Source organism: Cyanistes caeruleus, chromosome 5, assembly GCF_971803275.1.
Source record: "Cyanistes caeruleus chromosome 5, bCyaCae1.hap1.1, whole genome shotgun sequence".
Taxonomy (NCBI): domain Eukaryota; kingdom Metazoa; phylum Chordata; class Aves; order Passeriformes; family Paridae; genus Cyanistes; species Cyanistes caeruleus.
The window spans coordinates 11,445,206-11,468,677 of NC_141705.1; the positions used below are offsets into that span (position 1 = coordinate 11,445,206).

The 23,472-nt window shown below is 37.7% G+C and overlaps 1 protein-coding gene across 8 annotated transcripts in view; it reads right to left on the minus strand.

The window, feature by feature from the left end:
* SORCS2 (sortilin related VPS10 domain containing receptor 2) overlaps positions 1 to 23,472 on the minus strand; it is a 568,270-nt gene that overhangs the window by 205,938 nt on the left and 338,860 nt on the right. For all 8 annotated transcript variants that reach the window (XM_086891222.1, XM_086891220.1, XM_086891217.1 and 5 more), the window contains one exon: positions 18,815 to 18,914. In XM_086891222.1, coding sequence (XP_086747348.1) covers positions 18,815 to 18,914 — 100 coding nt within the window. The remainder of the gene's footprint in view (positions 1 to 18,814; positions 18,915 to 23,472) is intronic.

Sequence of the window (23,472 nt, forward strand, 5' to 3'; positions counted from 1 at the left end):
CAGAACACAGAAACCAATCTAAAACCCAGGGTTTAATTCTTCAGATTTGATGAAGCTGTGACCAATGCTCTGCAGGGCAAGGGGACTGTTGAGGTTGTTCTAATGCTCATCTAGGAGACACAAAATGACGCTGCAGCAGAGCAGGGAAAGGACCCTGGGATTTGTAGCTTCTCTTTGTTTCAGACTGAGTCTTTAATTTCTCAGACCCATATACTAATGGGGTACTTTGTTAAACTGTTTCAGTCCTGATCAAGACATTTGAATATGACTCTTCAGATCTTTCTTGAAGCTGCTTGAATTAAGCTTGACAAGTAGCAGGAAAAACAGAGTAACAAATATGTATTAAAGGTCCCTTAAGCTGAGTCCTTACTGATTTTACAAGGTATTTGAAGAACAGAAACCCTAATTAAAAAGACATGCATGGATTATAAACAGTATATGTTTGACAAATAAACTCTCTTAAAAAATTTGATTAGCCCAATTTTTAAGTTTGCATGACAGCACATACTGCACTCTCTGTACAAACAGCACAAAGCTACCTGACACCAAAATAGGACTTTCTGAGACAATGAATAGCAATCATTTCTAGTGAAGATGAAGGGAAGAAATGTTGCCACTGGATCATTTTACTACAGCTCCTAGTGCCTCACACTTCTTTCTCCATGGCTTTATAACTCAAGCCTAGAATAAGGATTTGTCTTTTCTAAATAATGAAGTTTGGTCTTAGGAGGCAAAGGGCAAGGGGTGTTAAGTAGGACCCTTTCACTAGCAGTGATTGTAAGACAGAACATTATTACTCAATGCAATGATATATCACAGCAACAGTGCACAAGAAGCCTTGAACTATCCTAATAAAAAGGACCTTATGCTATAGGTAAAGTTAACATTCCTAAGCAAGCAAAGATTTTGAAAATTTAATTTATACCCATTTCAAAAATACTGTTTTCCAGTGTGCAGACCAAAATTTCCAACTTAGCTTTGCATTTTAGCACAAATAGTTGTTAAAAATATCTGAATACCAGCAACTCTTATTTCTTTTTTTAACTGAAAAATCAATTGCTTCCTGTGGAGAAAACATGAGCAAGGAATGCATTTAAATTCCTAAGAAAAAAAATGCAGAGAATTTTATTTTCATAGAAAAACGTAGACAAATGGGCTATTCCTTGCAAAGATTTATAGATCAGCTAGAGACTGTTGTCACACCAGACCTAAAAACAATTTTACCACACTTAAGAGGCTCAAGAATGCTTTTGTTTAAGCACAGAACTTTTCTAAACGTACTGCAGCTCTGCTAACAGCCACCAGCCCTCAAGTGGAAGCCCTTGGAGAGGTATTACCCTGAAAGCCATTTATCTTTTACTTCAATTTGCAAGCAAACACCAACAGAGAGAGCCATTAGAGAACAAGTGCTCTCTGGATGCTGAAAATCAATGGAGGAAAATTAAAAATCAACAAAGCTCTCACATACAGCCTCTTAAATGAAACGGCCTGTGATCCAGTCAATCCTAGTTAAGAGGAGAGTAAAATAAGATCTTAATCAAGGATGAGCTGTAATGACACTTCTTATCATATTTATATTGTCTACCATGTACCTCCAACTGTAATCTGTGTCATAAGAATATAATCTGGTAATAAAGAAACTCATAGTCCATAGAAGAATTAGGAAACTATTTGCAACACTCCAGTTCTAATGCCACACTAAGGATTGATGCTTCAAGAAGCTTGTTGACAAATGAAGTGGCACAAGCAAACACAGCAGAAGTTTTGTACAACATTTTGATAAATACCCCTTCACTTAAATCCTCAAGAGTAAACTCAGCTAATTTACATTTTATCAAACTTAGATTAGATCCTGTAGCAGCACTGGGAGCAATACAATGCCTGTGATGCTCTTCCACGTTGCTCACAGCCACGGAGAAATAAAAAACAAAAAGCACAAATATTCAAAAGATTTATTTATGCTGCTTTACTTACAAATCACTGTCACCCATGAACCAGTCAAACCACTGCTCTTGAGAACATGATCAGGCATTAATATAAAGATGGCAAAAGAATTCAGTGTCATGTGAATGAAGCTCTCTGTTATCTTGCAATAAACATGCAATAGCACAAGGTTTGCCAACAAAATAGAAGATCTTTCAGCAAGGCAATTATTAGCCATCCTAATGTGTCAATTTCCCTAGGATATAATAGGTATAGCACAACCAAGTAGTTTTGTCCTGGACATACTGAAATAATCTTTACTGGTTGAATTCATTTTCTCTATTATTTCTGATTAAGGAGAAGGTCAGTGTTTCTACTTTTGGTGATAATTCCTCAACATGGCAAGCAGAGAGAAGATGAAAGGATTTCTTTCTATCCTTTCTAATTTCCATTATAAATATGACTTCTGTGAGAAAAGAGGAATTCTGAGGTAAAAACTAAACAGAAATGAGAGATCTTACACCCAAGGCATGTCTCCCCATTTGTCTACAGCCTGTTCAGCAAATAGAACCAGTAATTCTAAATTAATGCAAAGGATGGGGTAGGAAAATAAGCCCTAGAGTTTTGACTGAGAACAAGCAAAATGCAAAGATCAGGTCTCCAAGTCATCCACCTTTTTGCTGCAATTGCTCCTAGATGGATGTGCAAGAGTACTACATGGCACCATGGTAAGGATTGGTTGGTGTGCAACTGTACGAGGTGGACAAGGTGAAGAGATGAAGCTGTTAATTACTCCAGAAGATCAACAGTCTGAGCCTTTGACATGGCCATGGACTTCTCTGTTAGTTTACGTATCATGGTCCCAGCTGAGGTTCTTTGAGTGAATAATCCATAGTTAGATGTTGTAGAACCACCCTGTGGTTCCAACTTCAGCCAGACAAATCCAGGCAGAACATGGTTTCTCTTTCCCTGTTCCTTAAGAGAAGAATCAGTGCTTCAGGCTTTTCTGTGCAACTCCTTTTACTCAGCATAATGGAATTACAGATCCAACCAGAGCACATGACTCCCCCACAGACTTGACTCTTCCCCTTTGGTTGGGGCTGTTCTCATCAGCAGCAAATTAAGTCCTTTCTCTTTGTCTAGGACTGGTGATAAAATTGCCTGACCTTCTAGAATCATACAGACTTTGAAAACCTTTTGACACACCTTTCATCTTTATCTCATACAGGGAGTATTTTTCAAAGGCTTTGCAAAGTGCTGGGAGCAAAAAAGCCTTTAATGATTAACATCTTTTCCTTGTTTACTAGTGTGAGGGTGCTAAAAATGTGGGCATCATTGATGTCTTCTACCAGAAAATACAAACTTTAAAGTGCCCAAATGGCTGCCTATATTAAAATCATGAAGACAGATGGAATGGCATAGCTGAACACAAACATAACAAATGCAGGACTACATAAATCTGCAGAATTGACATTTCAAGATAATTGTTTGGCAAACTGTTTTCAAAAATGAAAATTTGTGATTTATTCTTCCAGAATAAAGAAAATCTTCACAGGTGACTAACACAGGAAGTCTTAGATGACAGATTCAGTAATTTTAATAGGTAAGGGAATAGAAGATAAAATACAAAATGTACTTTAACTTTTTGTTTTCACTTCTGAGGTTAAAATTTCAAGACAGTTGTGTGACAGAGAGAGTAGCTCAGGACATCTTTCATTATTGTAAAGCTGAAGAAAATTTGTAAGAAATCACAGTGGATTTTCTCTGATTATAAAAGGCAAAGGTAAAATGGAAGTTGCCAAAACCTTGACTATATTGCTTGTTCTTCCCTAGCAAGGCTCATTTGATCGTAACTTGACTCATCAGATGTTGTTTTAACACCTCTTGAGATGCACAAAGTTGATGTCTATGCTCCTCTGAAGACAAGAACGTATTTTTCAAGGCACTAGGCTGCCAGCCGCACTGCAGTGAAACATATGCTGTCCTGTTACTTCAGATAACAACAGCTTCTCTTTTGTTCAGCAGCTCAGACACAGAAATAAATTATTTTGTCTCCTGAGACTTTTGAAATGAGTGAAGTCTCTGCAAACAGGCATTAACTGCATTGTGTTTACTGGGTAATACACTTCTAACATGGGGCTAGATTATTCCAACCAAGGTATGATAATTCAACTGGCTTTTGTAAACAGTAGCTGAGGTAATCAGTTGTGACTGCTATTTCCAACAGCAATCCTTATGGAAAGACTATAAATACTGCATCCCCACCATTACATGAGAGGAACAAACACTGACAATCTCCTGTATTCTGAAATGGTTGGTAAATAACCTCATTCCCATGAGAGAATTCCATTTAGGAAGAGATTTTTAGATTGAGGAAGTATATCCAAGATTACAAAGAGGTCTGCTGACATTGTTTTAGAAACTTGGAGTACTGACATCAGTCACCAGCTCAACCCCTTGTGGCACTACTGCTCATGCTCTCATTCCCTAGGCAGGAAGAGCATTTCATCCAGGTTATTGGCTCTTCACACAGAACTAGTGTCACAGCAACCATCATCACACTTATTTGATTTGGAAGCCACCCATCACCATGGTGCACTCAATCCCCTCATCCAGGTCATTAACATCTTTATCAGCAATCTGGATAATAGAATACAGGGTTGGAAGAGACCTCTAGAATACAATTAGTCTTGGCAGTGCACATGCGGTGATTTCAAAGATAACACCAAATTGGGCAGGGATGTTGATCTGCTGGAGGGCAGGAAGGCTCTGCAGATGGATCTGGACAGTCTGGATTGATGGGCCAAGGCCACCTCCATGAGGTTCAACAAGGTGAAAGTGCCAGGTCCTGCCCTCATGACCCCTTCATGGGAGTCACATCCATGGCACTTAGGGACATGGGTTAGTGGTGGCACTGGCAGCATTAGGGTTACGGCTGGCCTTGATAATCTCAAAGGTCTTTCCCAATATAAATAATTCTGTGAGTTTATGGTACCCCAGTGTGGACTGGGGATTCATACCCTGGAGCTTTAGAAAGGTATAGACATAGAGGTATAGATAAAGCTATTACCTTTACCTTACATAAAGGTAAGACATAAAGGTTTGAACAAAATAATGCCAGGACATTTCTCTGTCCAAATGAAAGAGGTAAGACACTCTGAAAACAGAGAACCAGTTTGAGGTGATTCTTGACCAAAATTGCAGTTTTTCATCCGAGGTACAATTCCCTCAACTTTCAGAACTGCAGTCGTTAGCAGTGTCCATGCAAGGCTGCCCAGACATTCAGGCTCAGCTGAATGCTGCTGCTGCTCCTGGGGTGAGGGTGCTGGGAAAAGCCTCCTCCAGGTCAATCTGCAGCTGGAAGAGTGGGAGGACAAAAAGAGAATTGGAATGGAAACAAGCTGGAATGGAAACAGAGGAAGAGATACTGGGGAAACACTTTTTTAGGAGCTTTCACAAAAGCAAAGTGGGGAGAGACATGCCACTTCCATCAGCACACTGCTCCCAAAAGCTGACTAGAGTTACAAGGAATAAAAGAAAAACAGGTCACAGTGATGCCAGACCTCCCCAGGTTACAATTCCAGTTGTTGCTATCTGAAAAATCAATACTCAAAACACATGAAAGGCCAGATTGCAGCACTGTGCTCTACGTAACAACAATCCTAGTTAAAAGGTCATCAAACCTTTGTAATCAATCAGTACCTCTGATTACCATATAATATACTACAACAGAGCTGGGCAAGCCTAAATTGAAGGTTTCCTCCTGATGTTTATAATTCCTTAAGAAATTAAAATAAACTGGAAACTTCAAGGAGGAAATACAATAGCATCTTAGTTTGCAACAATCAACATATATTTACATTAAAAAGTAAACTGAAAATTTACTGTGCATTCTTACATTTTTCTTAATTTTCCTAATATCTACTAAAAATGCCTAGAGCCTTGAGAAGACCTTTTTTGGAGACTTCTGGTAAAAGCCACAGTAGATGTCAGTACCAGTTTGCAATTGTAATATTCTCTGGGGTAATTTTGTTAGCTGAAGCTGCAGGAAGGCAGAAAGAAGGAGTCTGGCATTCTGTTACTACATAATTTGTTGATTTTTAAATAAATTTATTTGTTATCATGAACACTTAGAGACTTAGACTTTGTCTCTTTTTTTTCCTGAGTGATATTTACATTTACATTTCTGAACATGGCTTAAATGTTGTGCCAGGTGAAAGTGTAGTGTTAAGGAACAGCAAAGTGTCTAACCTCTAACACTGACAAGCTGCAGTAGTTTCTTTAGTCAGAGAGCAGACAAGAGAGATGGTAAAAAAACACCACAAACACAACACAGTGTGCTATCAAAATGTTCAAAAGAGATAAATAACTCTTTTATCTATTATCAAGATTATCTAAATATCTAAATCATGGACTACTGAACACAAGACAGAAAACCAGAGTAGTGCCACCCGTAGACTGAGAGCATCAGCCTAATGAATTTGTCTCTTAAGATCTTAAGATTTTAAGATTTAGAAGAATGGGGGGGAAGAGAATAATGCCTTTACTAATGATTCAAAAAAATTGAAAAACTCATAAGTAAAGCAGTATCCCTTATAGCCTGGAGGTAATATTTATATATAAAGTTATATATATATATAAATATATGAGTTGTATATGAATTATTTATAACTCAGAGTTATAAATATTATGTAAGTCAAAAATTTACCAGATATCAGAGTAAAAAAATGTGTAAGGCTCTGGCACTTACCAAGCTATTAAAATGTCAGGGCACTTTCAGAAAAAAATAAATTTTTGCCATTAAATGCTGAAGTGGCAAAGGCAATGTTTACAATGCACACTTTAATTCTGACTAGTCTCCCAAGCCAAACACTAATTTTAATTAGGAGAATTTATTACTTTTATAAGTAAAGTTTGACAAAATTTAAAAGCACTACATTTAAAAGGGTGACAACCTGAACAAAATATTCTATTTTATCTCATAGGTTTTTCTTATCTTAGCTCCATCAACACTTTTCCAAGCATTTTATTTAATTTGGAAGTCAAGATATATATTTTTTTCAGAACTTTTCAGAGTATTGGTAAAATACAGCCATGCATTAGGTAGTAATGGTACTTTACATGGTAAATGGTTTATAGAAGATGAGTTCATAAAAATTAAATTCTGTGAACTGTGCAGAAACACGGGAAATGTTTTCCAACTGCGTATCTAGAATTAAGGTCCTAGGTGTGAATTCAACTTGATTCTTCATTTCTGAGTATAACTTTTTTTAAGATGCATTTCAAATTGCCTCAAACACTTCAGAAAAGCTTTAAAACTTCCATTATCCTCACAGAATAGCTTTCTACAAAGTTAGGAAATTTATCTTAGAAGTCACATCTTTAGTCTTAGAGATATTTTTTCTTAGGTAACAGATAAATGAATATTTTATCAAATCATGTGTATTCACCTATTTAATTTTTAAGAAAAACCAACATAAAGTGTAAAAATTTACTTGATCCCTCTTAAAGCTAATTATGATCTTACCATTGAAAATACTTCCTAAATTTCAGTCTTTGATTGTGGAAATAATAACCTTTTTCCCTTTTTTTTTGTCATCAAAATATACTTTCATATATTTGACTACTGATATTTATGGTATTAATAGACCTTCTGCAAGCCCAAGCTCCCCTGTAAGCTCGTAATAATGGATATTATTTAATTAATCTAATATTTTGTTGTGATAGAAAAGACTACTTTTCAAGACTAGTCTTCAAGCTAAGAGACTGGCTTTGATGTGTTGCTTATTATTAAATTTCTCTGATTTCTTTCCCATGCAAATAATTTACATTTTTCTGTTTCCACATCTGTAAAAGGGAAATCTTTTAACCTCTCCAGAATTCCCAAAGTTATTAACAGGAGATGCCAAGTCATCCACATGCACATAAAATTCTGAGATGTCATGGCAGAGTACAGCACATAAGTGGTTTTAATATGGTTTTGCAATATACCAAGCAATATATTAGTACCTCCTGAATGGAATTTTAGTTCAGTGTGGACACTTTTATAGACTTTGTCAGCCTAAGTCAAGTGAAAACTTACAGTTGGGCCTCACAGTAATACACAGCATGTGAGAGTTTCAGAGGAGCCTTTGCTTTGCAAAGCCCAACACAAACCCTGCATCCCTCAGACTTACATAGCAAATATGTAAAAAGAAAAATAGAGACCCAGACCTCCTGCTCTGTGCTATGGCACTTTGCAGAGCAGAGAAGCATTTCTGAAATCCTCAGTAGCAGCAGGTAAGAGAAGCATTACCTTTGCTGGGGCCCACAGAAAGAACAAAGTGCGAGACATTATTATTCTCATGGACATATTGGAATCTTTAGCCAAACCACACTAATTTATGCCTGCCAGCATCCCAAACAAACTGTAAAAGCATTTAAACATAACAATGCAATCTGTAAAAAAATTAGTTCATAGTTATAGTTGAATGAAAAAAACAGGACATATATTAGCACGAAAATACTACTCTAGTGCATTTAATATCTTAAATTGATATGAGATCCTTGATTATTCCCATGGATCCCTGGTCGATTTCTGTAGCCATAGTTACACTGAAAGCACAGCTTTTATGCAACTTGCAGTCATCCATTTTTGGCACTGAGTTTTACATGGTAAACACCTGCAATCCTTCAGTGCTACCTGACACACTTCCATCCCAGACCCTCCCTGCACAGGCTTGTGCCTTCTAGAAAAGAATGACAGCATCTTAGTCAAATCTGAAAGCCATTTCAATACCCAGACTGATAATTTTGTTTAGAGGACTGAGAAAAAAATAATATATCTGTGAACTGTAGATCCAGAGATTGCAGAAAAAAAATTAATCCTGTTCTATTTGGGGCAAAAAGCTGACTTTCCTCATTTCAGTGAGAATAAAAGTATTACCATCATCTCCACATTATTTCCTATGTACTGAACCAGCCATGACTGCTAAATAATCTTTAAAAATATAGGAACATATTTATAACAATTATTTTCAGCATGTTGAAAATCTTAAAATGTTGTTGAATACTGAAGGGATGTGACAAAAAAATACTTGATAAATGTGCATTTGTCTTGAAATTCAATAAAAATACTTAGCATTTATTTAGGGATCACAGCTGATCTACAGACTTCGTTATTATGGTCTTAAGTTTATAAACAAAGAAATTAAGCCAGACTAATTCTTATTTTTTGCAAAACCTTACCTTGCAATCTGATCTCAAGGTAGGCTGTCAAATCATGTCACGTCACAGTGGCTTTGCACCAGACAAATGCCATTACAAGGTATGAGGCAATAGGAAGTCAGTCTTCAGGGAGGCTCAGGCTTGCTCAAGGTCATATAAAGTGATGTCAGGTCTCCTGGCTAACAGCTCCCTGACTCATCCTACAACCATTGTTGAAGAGATTAGTTTTATGAATGATAGTTAAGGATGTGTCAGCAGAATTTTTTTATTATCATCCCAAGAATATTGTGATTTTTAAATAGAAACATAGACCATTAGCTACATTCTTCTAAATAATATTTTTCTTTAGTAATTGTAACCATGAAAGAAAAAGCTTTAATTTGGTCCACAATCTATGTGTGAAGTGTAGGAAGAAGTAATGCCCAGAAATGGGAAAAAGAAAAGTAGAAATCATTTTAGAAAGAAATTAGTAAATGAAAAGCAGAAAGAAGTTATGAAAGGTTACCAAAAAAAAAACCACCCAAAAAATGGTGAAGAAAGAAATACCTGGTAGTCACAAACTTAAACAAGCTTGCAGAAGATCTCTCCTCAAAACCAAACAAGCAATATAAAGGAGAATCCATCATTCATTTCTATGAAGGAATGGCAGCAACCAAGTGCATTATTCCCACAGACAGAAAAAATCTGTCTCTAGCACAAGCCCCAGAGAGACCACATCAAGAAGGCTTGAGAGGTGGATTAGCTGAATGTGAGATTCCAGTTTCCAGGAGGAAGAATATTTCTCTGACAGAAACACATAGTGTGAAAAAGACCCCAAAAAAAACAAATCAAAATCCTGTCTTATCTTTGTATGAATTTCAGCTGGCTGTGCTCAAACACATGGGTGCAGGCCATATTAGAACATATTTACCACACAGGTCCTGCTTTTTCAGTAGGCATTTGCTGCTGCTGCAGGGTGCTGGGGCTACTGGGAGTCAGGGCTCATTTCAGAATTAGAAACAGGTAAGCAAACTATTACATTCATCCCTTCTAGTATATGCCACAAAGAGAGTGGAATAAACAAAGCCACTGGAATACTTAATTTCCATAAGAGTTTAGAAGCTTGTGCCATGACAGGCAGATTGCAGAAGTTGACTGGTTTAACATCAGTTTTACTCCTGGCAGATCAGAGGGGCAGCAGCCCCTGGGATTCTCGGGGGATGAGCACACTGTCAGCCCTGCAAAATGGCCATGGGCATCATTTAAACCCTGCTCATCTCTACTGTGCTTCCTTGCCAACTCTGGGGAAAAAAGTCCTGCTTCATCTCTGCTACTGAAAGAGCCAGAGAAGCCTGTGTGGTCAGCACAAGGGAAGTTGAACAAAGGCGGTGAAGAGAAGCAGGATTCGACACATCAGTAGATTGGACCATGCTAGCATAGTGTGAACAGTGGAAGCTGGAATTCATCTGCCATTCCAACACTAGGGAAATGAGAAGGAAACACTCAGGTCTCCAGGAGATGCAAATGATCCATCAGCAAGCATGATGAATACCTTTCAAACACACTACACCATTATTTTCTCAGGACTGTCTGGGGAATACACCTACTGTATACTGTCCTTGCAGACCTCCTGAATGGTACTTACCTCTTGTCAAATACAGTTTAGTAGTTTTCATATCATCTCCTTAACATGGACCTACTGGTTCCTGCCTTAGACTCTGAGTTAAGATGAAAGAGTTCGCAATGTCCTCCCTTCTGCAACATGGGGAACATGATACAGTCTCTTGGCATGTTCTGATGTTTAGTAAATAATTAACGTACAGGATAATTGCAACTGATACAAATAATCAAAATCAGTCATCACCTCATCTTGCCTACGCCAGTTCAACAGAAACATGACTCTGTTCTGTAGACTTAACTGTACCCATTTCATCCAAGCAGATTTGGTGACCAACTAAATACTTATTGAGTACAGTTAGAGGCTTGTAACCAATCCTTTACCATTTCCTCTTTCCAGTTATCTTTTCTCTCTCCTGTTTCCCCTTGCTAAGATTCAGCACCATTAATGCAGCACATCTTCCTTTCTTGTTTTACCTGTGACAGAATTCATGCAGATCGAGTAACTATTCACTCTCCGTATGGACACCTTCTCCTTTGGACACTACCCCATATATTATGATTTGCCTCCTTGTTATATTTAATTCTGTAAGTTCCATATTGCATCAGAAAATCTTCCAGGATGATATTTGCCTAGAAATGTACAGCCTTAAAAGAAAGGTGTGCATGATCCTTGTAACTATTGATTAGAAGACTGCTGTAGCTTTGCTGAAACACAAGAAATTCTGTACCATGCCAGAGAAAAGCCTCATTCAGGCCTCACTCAGGTCTAGACATCTACTGCAGACAGTTGTGGTTGATTATTTGAGTTTGTTTTTTCCCTTCATTATCTGAAGCAGAGAAGGATTTCAGAAGTACTTTCAGGTCAATGAGCACATGGACAGGCTGGAAAAGGGAAACACACAACTTACCTGGTGTCCTGCACAGCAAATCCACTATTTTTGGTGTATTTTTCTCTGGCATATGGCTCAAATTTAGAATTGGGCCTAAAAATTTACATTTTAAAATAATGAGCTTTGAAATAACAACCTGGTCTAAATTTTGCACAATTACCCTTATTTTTAGACCTAGAAAATCAAAATCCCAAAAATTTGAAACCCCCCTGGCATGGAATATTGTGCATTCCCATTCCCTCTGACCAGCCACCCCCTCAGCAGCACACCCTCCCCCAGGTGCTGAGGACAGCTTCAGACCTGCTTTCTGCTGCATGCTCTTGATTGACTGTTCCTATTTCTCCGAGCAATGACCTCTGCTCATCATAATAGCAAATAAAACCTTGCTGAAAATACGATGCTTGGAATCCTTCTCTTTCCAGAATTACTGGGAGGGAAATAGATGTCTCTCAAGTGCAGAATCATATGCACAATGGTCTCTTAACAGTCGCTCGGAGGTCTTTTCCATTTTCACATAAATCTTTTTTATGTTGCACTCCCACCAACTAGTCATTTTATTTTTGGCTTCAGTACAGTAAACTTAATTTAACATTACGTCTTTTTGGTAGTTGTTGGTCTGCTTTTATGACTAATGAGTTTTAGACAGGACATTCATAAAAACAGAACAAAAGCATCTATAATGAGCATACCACAAAGACAGGCCTATTTTTCCTAAGAATAATTGTATGCCTGAGCACAAAAGAATGCAAAAGTTGCACATTAGGCTACAAAATCACACTGGAAGGTCAGTATCAAAAACATCAATTGGTATCTCTCAGCATCAAATGAATTCTAGGATAGAACACTAACACAGAATGTCTATTCAAGCATGCAGCCATTTAGCTCACACACCTTGCCTTGATGAGCAATTATTCTATGTACTGTTGGAAACCTACATGCTGGTCATGGCATTCTACTGTTCACTTGTATTTTTAATCACGTTTGTTGGCTTGGCTGGTTTTTGTGGGTTGTTTTTTTTCTTTTTTTTTAATATCAAGTGCAGCCTTTAATGACAGTGTACTTCAGGTGCTGGACTATAGAATATTTATTGGTTCTAAGAGAGTAGAACTGACAAAAAAATTTCAGAGGCAGCTTCAGCTTGCATGGTTCAATGTTTTAGTAGATATGCATTCAGAAAGGTATTCAAAGACAAAGCTGTCATGATCAATAAGAGCTGGGGATTCCTTCTAGCTCTGCACATACAAGAACAGGATGGAGAAATGCACCGAAAGAGTTTTGACAGAAACAAAGCTAAATGAAAGCCCTCTCTGTCACACTGTGTAGGAAAATGCATTCATAATCTACTGGTTAAGAGTGAGGGTATTCTCAAATAGATCAATAACACTGCTCCTACCTTCCACTTATTGAAAGGGTTACAAGGGGTTAGAATATGACAGGAGTTATACATTTTTTGTGCATGCCTGTTTAGATACAAAGTGTGAAAAAGCCCTGGTTTCTCAACCACAGCAGAAATCAGTCCAGCTGGAAAGCTATAGCTCCTACCCTCCATTTATCCAGTAAATAACTCAAATACTTCTTTAATAGCCAGATCCCAAGCCATTGTTTTATCCACAGCTTTAATTTTCAACAATTTCACTCCATTTATCAAAGCTTTATCTATTTTTCCACATATACATAGTCACACCCCATCAAACAGCATCCATCAAATCCTCCCCATGTATGTAATGGGTTTGGTGGTGCTGGATGAATTCTGCTGTGGACTGTGACTCCAGCTAACAACTCAATGAAAGCTCTGACTGGTTTAACCCATTGAGTTCCACTCACATTTAGCACCCTCTTGGCTGTCAACGAAGCAACTGCTCATCAGTTGTGTGTGAATAAATAAGTCTGCCCAGGACTGCCTCTCCCAGCAATTTACCAGCTAGCAAAGTATGGGTGGGGAAAAAAAAGGTCAGTTATTGGGTATATTAGTGGTAGTATCTGGATATCTGAAGACAAACTGAACCGTCATGGACTTAAGCCTTAAGCAAAATGATGTAGTCAGGTCACATTATTGCTCTGATGGTGCATCACTGGAATAAAACTGAATGGTGACACTGCTTATAAGGCAAGAACACATCATGGTAGATACCTCAACATACAGACTCACATTCTGTAATTTCACAAGGAAATGTTCCTGAAGTAACTACTTACCGTATTGAAAGGAATATTTCTTAGCTGACTACCAGTGAAAGTGTAAGATAATTCTGCTCTCTATATTTGCAGATGTTCTGGCATGGTCTCTAAGGAAACTGATACTTGAGCAGAATTATTCCTTACAAGTAAATGTAGTCATACTGCATTTTGACAAATTCCACAACCGATTGTTCTGCTCTGAAAGACAAATGTCAAAATTATGTAGGACTGCATTTACCTGTAAGTGCTTACAAACATTGCTCAAGACAATTGCATCTTGGGAAATGTTTTTATAGCTCTGGCAAATACTCTTTTGCAAAGTGTAATTCATACTATTTAAATTATCAAGAGTTAAAATAGTGTATGAGAAAGCCTATATCCTTATTACTCTCTTAAGTGTTCTGCTTATTCTTACTTGTTTGGCAAGCAAGAATACATGTTTGTCACCTTGCCTTTCAGTCTGGAAAAACATGCACCTATTGATTATTATGACAGGTGGGAGACGTAAGTGTTGGACCCCTTTAACTAATAAGTTAGTGTATGCACAATCAACATTTATTTTCTCTTAATATCAAAAGCCTGAACATAAACCGCTTAGCTGCCTGTCTTCCAAAAGCATATAAACGGAAGGATGGATGTACCAATTGCATTAGCATGAATTAAAATTAAAATATGCACTGAATGTGAGGGAAAAAAATCACTGTGTTCATTCAACACCTCCCCAGCAACACCACATAAAATCAAATATGTAATTTCTACATCCAACAGCATATATGCCCCAAAAAAATGATAAATATTTTATTGATAATTTAGTGAAATTCTAAATTCTGCTAACTTTTGTCTTCTGTAGAAAGAATTTACTTTGTTCACCTGATTCCAGATTGACACTGTGGAAGCCTTAATCCCATACTCTATAAGCCACATACATCACATTTCTAAGTCCCAATTAAAATGTTAGTTTGGAAAACAGAGAACACAAAGCAAATAATTTCCTGCACATGGTACATGATGGGTTTCCTGCACCCAGATTGATTTGATGTTATCAGTGTGTGTTAATTAGTGAAAAGGAGATAATCACATAAATTCTGTTTTTTTAAAGTGCAGGGACATACCTTATCACTGCACAATACTTCCAGGCTGCATAGGGAAAGGCAATTTTATGACACAGATCGATGAAAAAGTGCTTCCAATGAAGTTAGCATCAGAGAGTTTACCTAGCAGGACTCCCCTTCACTACTCTACAGCTTTCCAAAATCATATCAGTGTCTTTAGATGTTGGTTTATACTACAGTAAAACCAGACAGAATGCAAAGCAAATATTTATGCATTCTTAGGAAGTATGAACTCTTAATTAGAGTGTGACCTTGCCTATTACTCTGCTGTTTCATAGAATTTAGGGTGATGATCTATGATCCTTCTTGGTCATTTGCAGGTAGGTGAAAATGTGCAGCTGGCTGACAACAATTCAACTCTGACTCAAATACAGACACAGTTCACACCTCCATCCCATGATTTCATCAGAAAGGTCCATTCAGAGCAACAAAGCCCTCTAATGCTCTACCCTCAGAGATTTGCCATCATTTCTTGTCAAAATTTGGTTTCATAGCTTGAGTCCTCTGGTAACTGCAGCAACACAATTTCTGCATTAGAGTTCTGCTGCCTTCAGCCAGAAAAAGACACAGAGTGAATGAATTTACCTCAACTGTTAAAAGATTGTGTAGACATGACCTTGATACAACTCTTCCCCCATTCTTAGGCCTATGAAAACTACTCATCACAACTTGTTCACAGAAGGCTTAGAAAAATGGAATGTGCCACATTTTTTGAATGAGTGTAGTGGAGCTTATAGATGATTTCCATGCTTCCTCCAGCTCATTCAGTCCCTAACATTCCTATATTTCACCTTATAACCTTGTGGGGTTTTTTATAGAATTCCTTTTCCATATAGTACTATGTGAAAAGGATGCTGTTGTACTTTTTGCTATTGCACCTCTTCATCAACTGCATTATTCTTAATAATTCTTAGGAAAATTAAAATTAGGGTAATTGATAGAAAATTTCCAGTACAATTTCACATTTACTGTATAAAGCTCACTCAGAAGTCCATTAGTCTGTCTGGTATAATTGCAGCTCACAGAGTGGAGGCAAGTCTGAGCCACTCCAGGAGCTGCTATACTGGTAGCCATAAACTGTAAAAATTATGTCAGGCCAAGAACTAGACTGGAACCTTCTAGCAGATATTTAATTGCATTTCAAAACAAACAAACAAATAATCTCCCACTTTGTGTTTGTTTCTTGACCCACAAGAGCTCTAGTCACACTACCCAAGTTGAACTTGCCATGGTAAGAAGAGAATAGGTTCAAGACTATCTAAGGAACCTGAAGATGCACAAGTCCATGGGACTTGATGAGAGGAATCCACAGGCCCTGAGGGAACTGGTGGATGAAATGAGCCAATGGCAGTGTGTGGTACTTAATTGCCACCTGGGGTTCAACCATGGCCCATCTCTTTGTACGTCTTTGTAGGACATACAGTTTGATTCTGTTCAGACCCACAATAGTCACAAAAGTCAGTTACAGAGACCTCCACTAGGTAATTCAAACTTGTTCTCATAGAATTCTCACAAAGAACTGTGATTCTAACAGTATAAACTGCCTGGAGATACCCATATTTCTCCCTTGATTTGTTTGTTTTTTATTGTAGAGGGAGTGAGCTTGACCAGATATCTAATTCAACAGAACTTAAATCAGGTGTGGTTAATGCTCTGATGATGGGAACAATGAGCTTGAAATGTACAGTATCTGTTCTTTCACAGATAAGGACAACAATGGCTAAATGAAATGAAATCATGGAACACTTTTTAATATGCTAAGTATTAAAAATCCCTGTAAGTGTCTTTTATCTTTGCTTTCATGTATTTTCCCAGTCACTAAATGCTAAGTGGTAGCATGGGACTACTTATACTTTAAATTTAAAGTGCATGCTCAGTTCCACTACACACAGTGCTCCAGTTTCCATTTTCAGCACATTTTAAAAGATGTGAAGTCATTGAAGAAAATCAGATCACCATAATAATCTGAAGTAACATCAATAACAAGTGAAACCCCGAGACTTCTGCTCAGCTCAGAAAAAGGAGTCAGAATTCTAAATGTTCTATTCCACCCCAGTACAACTGTGCTGAAATAGACAGACATGGAGACGTGTTCCTCCATCACTCCAAATAACTTGTGTGAGATCAACTTAGTCTTACTGCCCTAATCAAAGGTCCAGCACCTACAATTTCCCATTACAATAGACAAAGCTCTTACAATATGAAGACTTTCTTCTTACCTTCCACATCTGGCTGCAAAACTTCTAAGAACAGTCTGAAGCTGTTGGCTAAAGCATGCAACCCCAGTACTTTCATCACTTTTGTACCACATATGCATGTATGTATATTTGTGTGTATTAATAGATCCCCCTCTGGCATCATTTAAAGGCACTAGAAATTATTTCTGCTCTGCTGTTGCTGTTTGCATACTAACTAATAAACAACACCTTCATAGAAGCAAATATCCACATAAAAATAGCATATTTATATTGACTCAAAGGGACTTCCTGTATCAGGTAGATTTCAGTATCATATTAGTTTATTAAGCAGGGTTTGTATCTCTAAGAACTGTGAAATTCAGTAGAATATAGATTTTTCTAAGACAGGATTAACATGAGGGTTCTTGTGAACTGCTGTCTCATTCAGGCTTGAAATTTAGCATTGATCTTACTGCTGTTTATTTTTTCAGACAAGTGGCACAACCATATTGTCACTGAACACTTGTTCTTGGGCAGGCTTTGATAGTGTAGCTGATTGAGCTGGGAAAGATCCTCCGTGGGGTTCTCATCCATCTCATCCTTCTAGCTTTTATTCCAGAAACTGAGATGGGTAAAGAGTTTTGGTTTTATTCTTTTGGACTTGAAGCCACCAGTAGATCATATGTCTGAGCTACACAATCTGAAGAAACTGTGCTTGCTGGCAGTTCCAGTTCAAGAAACAAAAAAATAATTTCTGGCTTTGCAGCAGATTAAAAATATATTACCCAACTCAGACACAGCACAATTTGGGCACGATTCCAGTGACAATTTCAAGAGAAATACAGTATGTAGTTAATCATCAAGGCAGCCTTGCTGAGTTCCACTGACTTTTGATTAAGCAAAACACAACAAACATTGTTCTTCCAATCAGTGGCCTCTACCTGAAATCAGTGTTTCTGTATTACATTGGATTTAAAAGCCCCTTATCAAGAGAAAATTCTATTTCATGAAAGACCTACTATGCTTGTGTTTCACGCTGTACTTCACAATTCTTGCCCTTTAAATTATGAGCACTTTGGAGACACAGAAGGACTGTCACCGTGCTTCTTCTCATATTCATTCTTCCTGTTGTTTCTAGTAAAACATCCATTGTAAATACACTCAGTGGGTCAATTTTGTTCTCACTTATGAAGTCCACTTAACCTTCCTAGGTTCCAGGGAAAGCATTTTGTTTTCACTAATGATGCAGGAACATTTCTTAAGAAAGCTTCAAGGAGAGAGGTTTTAAAAATGTATTTAATTAAGGTCTACACAGGATAAACATTATCAATGACAGCCTGCCCAATCCCTATACTTTATATTAAGGAACATGCAAAGAACCTTGTACATAAAGGATGAAGAGTTTGAATGTTAGCCTCAGTATCCACTGGGATGTGTGAAAACGTACAGAATTTCCTTTTTCAATTGCATGGAAAACACTATGAAACCTTGATTTCCAGGAGTCGTATGAGTCAATGACCTCATGAAGTTCCCATGTCCATCAAAGTATTTTTCTTTCTGCCTATTCTATTCAGGAACAATAAATATCCCACTTCTATATGTTACAAATGCACCCAAAGTGATCTTCACCATCATGAAAATCAGTTTCCTATATTTTGAAAACCTGTTAAAACACACTTCACATAGTCGCAGAATCTCACCTGCACTACAAAAATGGTTTTTTGACACATACCTTCTTTTTGTTGGTGGAACAAATGTAGAAATTGTCAATAACAGTGGCAATCCCAGGCTGTAGATTCAACTTTGTGTATAATGTCCCAAAATCTGAAGACCTGAAAGAAATCAAACATCTGTAAGAGCTCTCTTCTAAAGACTTCAGCATTGAAACTCTGAAAAGAAAACCCCCGTTTGACCATTTTCAATGCTTCTCTGCCATCCTTTTGTTCTTTCCAGTGCTCATTAGCTACTGAAAGAAACCGGCTACTATTAAGAAAACTAGGTGCTAGGTTTGAAAAAAAACCTGGCCAGTTCTGTCTGTACTTTGAAGTTCTCTGCAGTGCTGGTTTATTTTTTTCTGTGCAGCAACAGAAGCCTGACATGTACACCTTTCCATCACCACCCACAAGGTGGAAAAAAAGAGCTATGAAGAGCACAGGCTCATTGGCAAGTACTAACAGCACTTCCTCAGCTATGCAGAAAAAGAAGAGTTGACTTCAGAGCTGTTTGTTGCATAAGAGAAGAATTTGGCCCGAGATCTGGAAGGCTCACATTAGACCTCTAGCAGACTCAGTACTGGATAAAGGTATCCTATTGACTCCTCCATCTCCTTCTCAGATCACTAAATTTTGAATTTAAAAAATGAAAGTCGGTATTTGGCCATCAGTATGTCACACATCTCCATCAGTATTTCAAATGTGGGCACTCTGCAGCATTTGTTCCATACTTCTGAAAAGCCGGCAGTCTTTTCAAAAATGGCATCCAAGCTCTGCAGTTGTATTGCCAATGTCAATTATAAAAAGAACAGACAAGTAAAATGCTAGTATAAAGAAAAGTTAGTGAAATTCAAAGCAAGTCACATCCAAATTTAAATCACTTTGGATGAAACCTTGCTTGTTCTGTTTAGGATCAAATTGTACCATATGCCCCCTCCATATTTACAGTTACTCATTTTGCATTTGGAAAGGGACTCAGACACATCTAAGGCATTTGTCCCTTCTTCATCATTCAAGCAATCGGAAGCATTCAAAAACTCTCACATCCAAGAGAGACAAGTATGTCCCTCCCAGTGTGCCACTGCACTGCCTGGGCAGTGATTTCTGCCCTACAGTCCCTTTCTACCGTGTTCATTGTTCCCCAGCAGGCTCTGCTCCTCATGCTCCTCATGCTCCTCACCCAGGGCAGTCACTGCTGAAGTCTGCAGGAGCATTACTGAGTGCAATGAGAGAGAACAGTGAAAAACCAAATCCCTGTCAGAATGTGTACGCATTGAGAAGTAACACACTGCCTGAGGTCTCCTCCAAGCCATGTGAGGCGGGTTATTCCCTGAAGGGCTGGTGCCCACAGCAGGCTGCCATGAGCATCCCACCTACGTCCCAGTGCCACCCAGAATGTCACTGAAGTTGGAGGGCACGCTGTATGAAGCCAGAGGCACCTCCTGTGCTTTCACAATCCAGTTTCCACAAGATACAGGAACCTTCAGCTGGTGTCATGGAGCAGCTTTCTGTATCTTTGGCATCACCAAGCATAGTGGGCAGACAGTGATATGCCTGGAAAAAGTCCTAAGGAATACCAAGAAAGGTTCAGCTTTGCCTTGTTTTTCTTCCTTCTCCACCAGTTAAAAACCCAATTGGTCATAAGACTATGACACTCAGGCCATTATCACAGCCTACAGCTGAGAGTTTAACCATTTCATAGCATTATCTGGATAGATCTGAGCTGGGTTTTTTTTCCCCCACAATGTTGCTTTCTCTGCAGATATACAGTAATTCATTAGAGAATTAACTGAATCATAGCAATCCAATTTTGACAAATATGTAGATATCAAACAAATACAACTGCAATGTACAACTGGGTGCTCAGCACAGAAATAATTCAAATTCTAAGTGGAATAGGATGGACAGTGGTAAACCTAATTTGTCAGTGGTGTTTGACAGAAAGAAATTAAAGCAAAGACTTAAAATACCAACTTCAGACACACGTAATGAAACCATGCAGAACAATATATGATGGAAATATAACCTAGTCTATTCTCTTTGAGGGAAGAATATCAGGTTGATGGCTAGCCCAGTAATACCATCACAAAACAATTCTCTGAACCTTAAAGATGATTCAATTTACTTTGAAGAGGCAGTTCCAGGATTAATACAATGGGACCACTGAAGAGTGACACCATGCGAGGGACACCATGGAAACTGTGTCAATGTGTGAAAAGAGTCCAGGCAGGAAGCCCAAAAAAGATAAGTAAGTTCCAAGATAAAAAGTTCCAGTCCAAAACTTTTGCTTCTAATTCTCATGACTTATAGAAAGTACTGCATAAAAAGAATGAGGTTTTAACAAGAAGAGAGCACTAAGATAACTACGGCATTTTCAGACAAATGTAGTAAAATTATACAGTCAAAAAACTTTTTTTTTTTTTCCCCCAGGTAAAAATTAGCAATCTCAAGGGAAAAAAAAAATCCAGTTCCAGCCTGAGAAAATAGGCAACTGTATCTCCCAAAAAGTACACCATGTCTAAGCAGGGAGATCATGACTGGAAGGTCTGTGGATCTACGGAGAAAGGTATTCTGACTTCCAAATCTTTTTCACTCTAGCCCAGATTTGAGAGTGCCCAGGAATGTCAGCTATTCTTTGAGACATTCATGCAGAAGAGTACATAGTTCAAGGACATCATTCAAGAGAGGCACTGTACAAAATAATTGGTTTTCCAAATCGACTACAATCCATAGAAAACAGGTCACCTCGACTTTTTCACCTAAGATATAACTTCCAAGTTCCTGACTCTGTGTATATAAAGAACAAGAATTTTGTAGCATGCAGCTAGAACAGAATATCCTTTAATGGCACTACTGAGCTACAGACAGGGTTGGAGGGGATGAATTCTACTATCCCAGTACACGCCTATTTCAATAAATATTTCAAATGTACTTTGTACAAAATTAAGGAGAGGAGGAGTCCTTCATGATTTTCCAATCTTAGTGAGATTTTTTTTTCCGTTAGGAACCAAACTCATGATGTTTCAAGAGTGTTAAGGAGATGGAAAAACCCCACATGAGTAATCTTTTTTTATCTTTTTTTACATACCCTCTTTCCTCACTAAAAATCATGAAAAGATATTTCAAGTTATAATGGAAAAAGGATACACATGTACCTGATGAGAAGAATACAACTTCCTCCTATACCATGGTTTATCTGAAGTGGCAGCACAACAGTGGAACTCCATAAACCAGAGCAAGAAGTGTACAGACTGCCTTTGAAAAGAAGGGTCTGACCTGCACTTCTGACTGATTTGGACACAGTTAATTAGGATTTTGGCTTTATGTCAGACATTTCAGAGGAAACAGAAAGCTATACACAGGCTGCATCCTGCTGCTGTGTATCCACCTGTGCACTACAGGCACAAGCATCTTTCTTAACTGAGCAAAACTCAGTGGAGCATTCACAGGAAACACATCTTCCTGTACTCAGGTGATAGAACCATTGGATGGTGGAACAGGATTATTCACATACTGATGCAGACATCACCAACCTGTGTGGTTGGGTAGGAGTTCTCCAGAAGTAATGTACATCTTTCTGCTGAAATGTGTGCTATTCTTATTTTTTCCTTTTTATTTATGAAATAAATCAGTTGCCACTGTAAGAACAGCATGTTGAGATAAGAGTCCTCAAAATCATGCAATGATATTACAGCACAGACACAATTAGGTCTTTTTAGCTTAATAGTGTTACCTAAAAAAATAGTTGGGAAAACTTCCAAGTGGTAGAGAAATGTACCCTGATGAAATAAAACTCCCAAAGCCCCTAAGCTCTGTGTAAAATTTGGGTCTCATCCTCAAAAATGTAACTTTTTTAGATTTGAGCTAAAATAAATCTATGTCTAACATAATTTGGAACTGTACCTAAACATTGGATCTGGATATCGTCCAACAGAAATATTAAGAAAGAAGAAATTTAGCAGATACCAAAGGAGACATGAACCAAATGTTTGCCTTTCTGAACTTCACTATCATTATAAAGCTCTCCCGTGGTGACTCACACCTATGATTCAACATTGTTCATTGTTAGTTGTTTTTCCAGGATACATTTTCAAATAGATATTTTAAGATATATAAGAGAAATTGAAATTAATATAATAAGATGTTAATGAAGATTCTTAGAGATGAAAATTGCATTCCCAAATTACATGTAATACCCAAAGGATCAACTGCAAAAAAAAAAAAGCTTCCTTTTATTTTTTAAATGAAGAGACAGACTACAAAAAGAATGGTTGGAACACTTAACATACATGTTCATCAGATTTCCTCTACTTTTTCTTCTTGAAGACTAACTCAAGATCCATTCTAGTCAAATGAGTCATATTGTACAAGCTCCATTAACTTAAAATCCTGGAAGACAACAATGAAGAGATTTCAAATGACTCATAGATTACTTAACTAGTGAAACAAAAAAAAAAAAAAAAAAAAAAAAAGAATACAAAAGATGGTTTAAATAATTGGTAAATTGTTGAAAAAAAGATTCAATTGAGATGCACATTAGAGAATGAAGGAAGAGTGTATCTGTATGTAAAAGTCACTTGACTGCTTCCCACTTAATTTTCTCCAGACTCTATTGCAAATGCTGTCTTCCCACCTTCCCCTCCTTTCAGTCAGCAGAACAGTCCAAGATTTACATCAT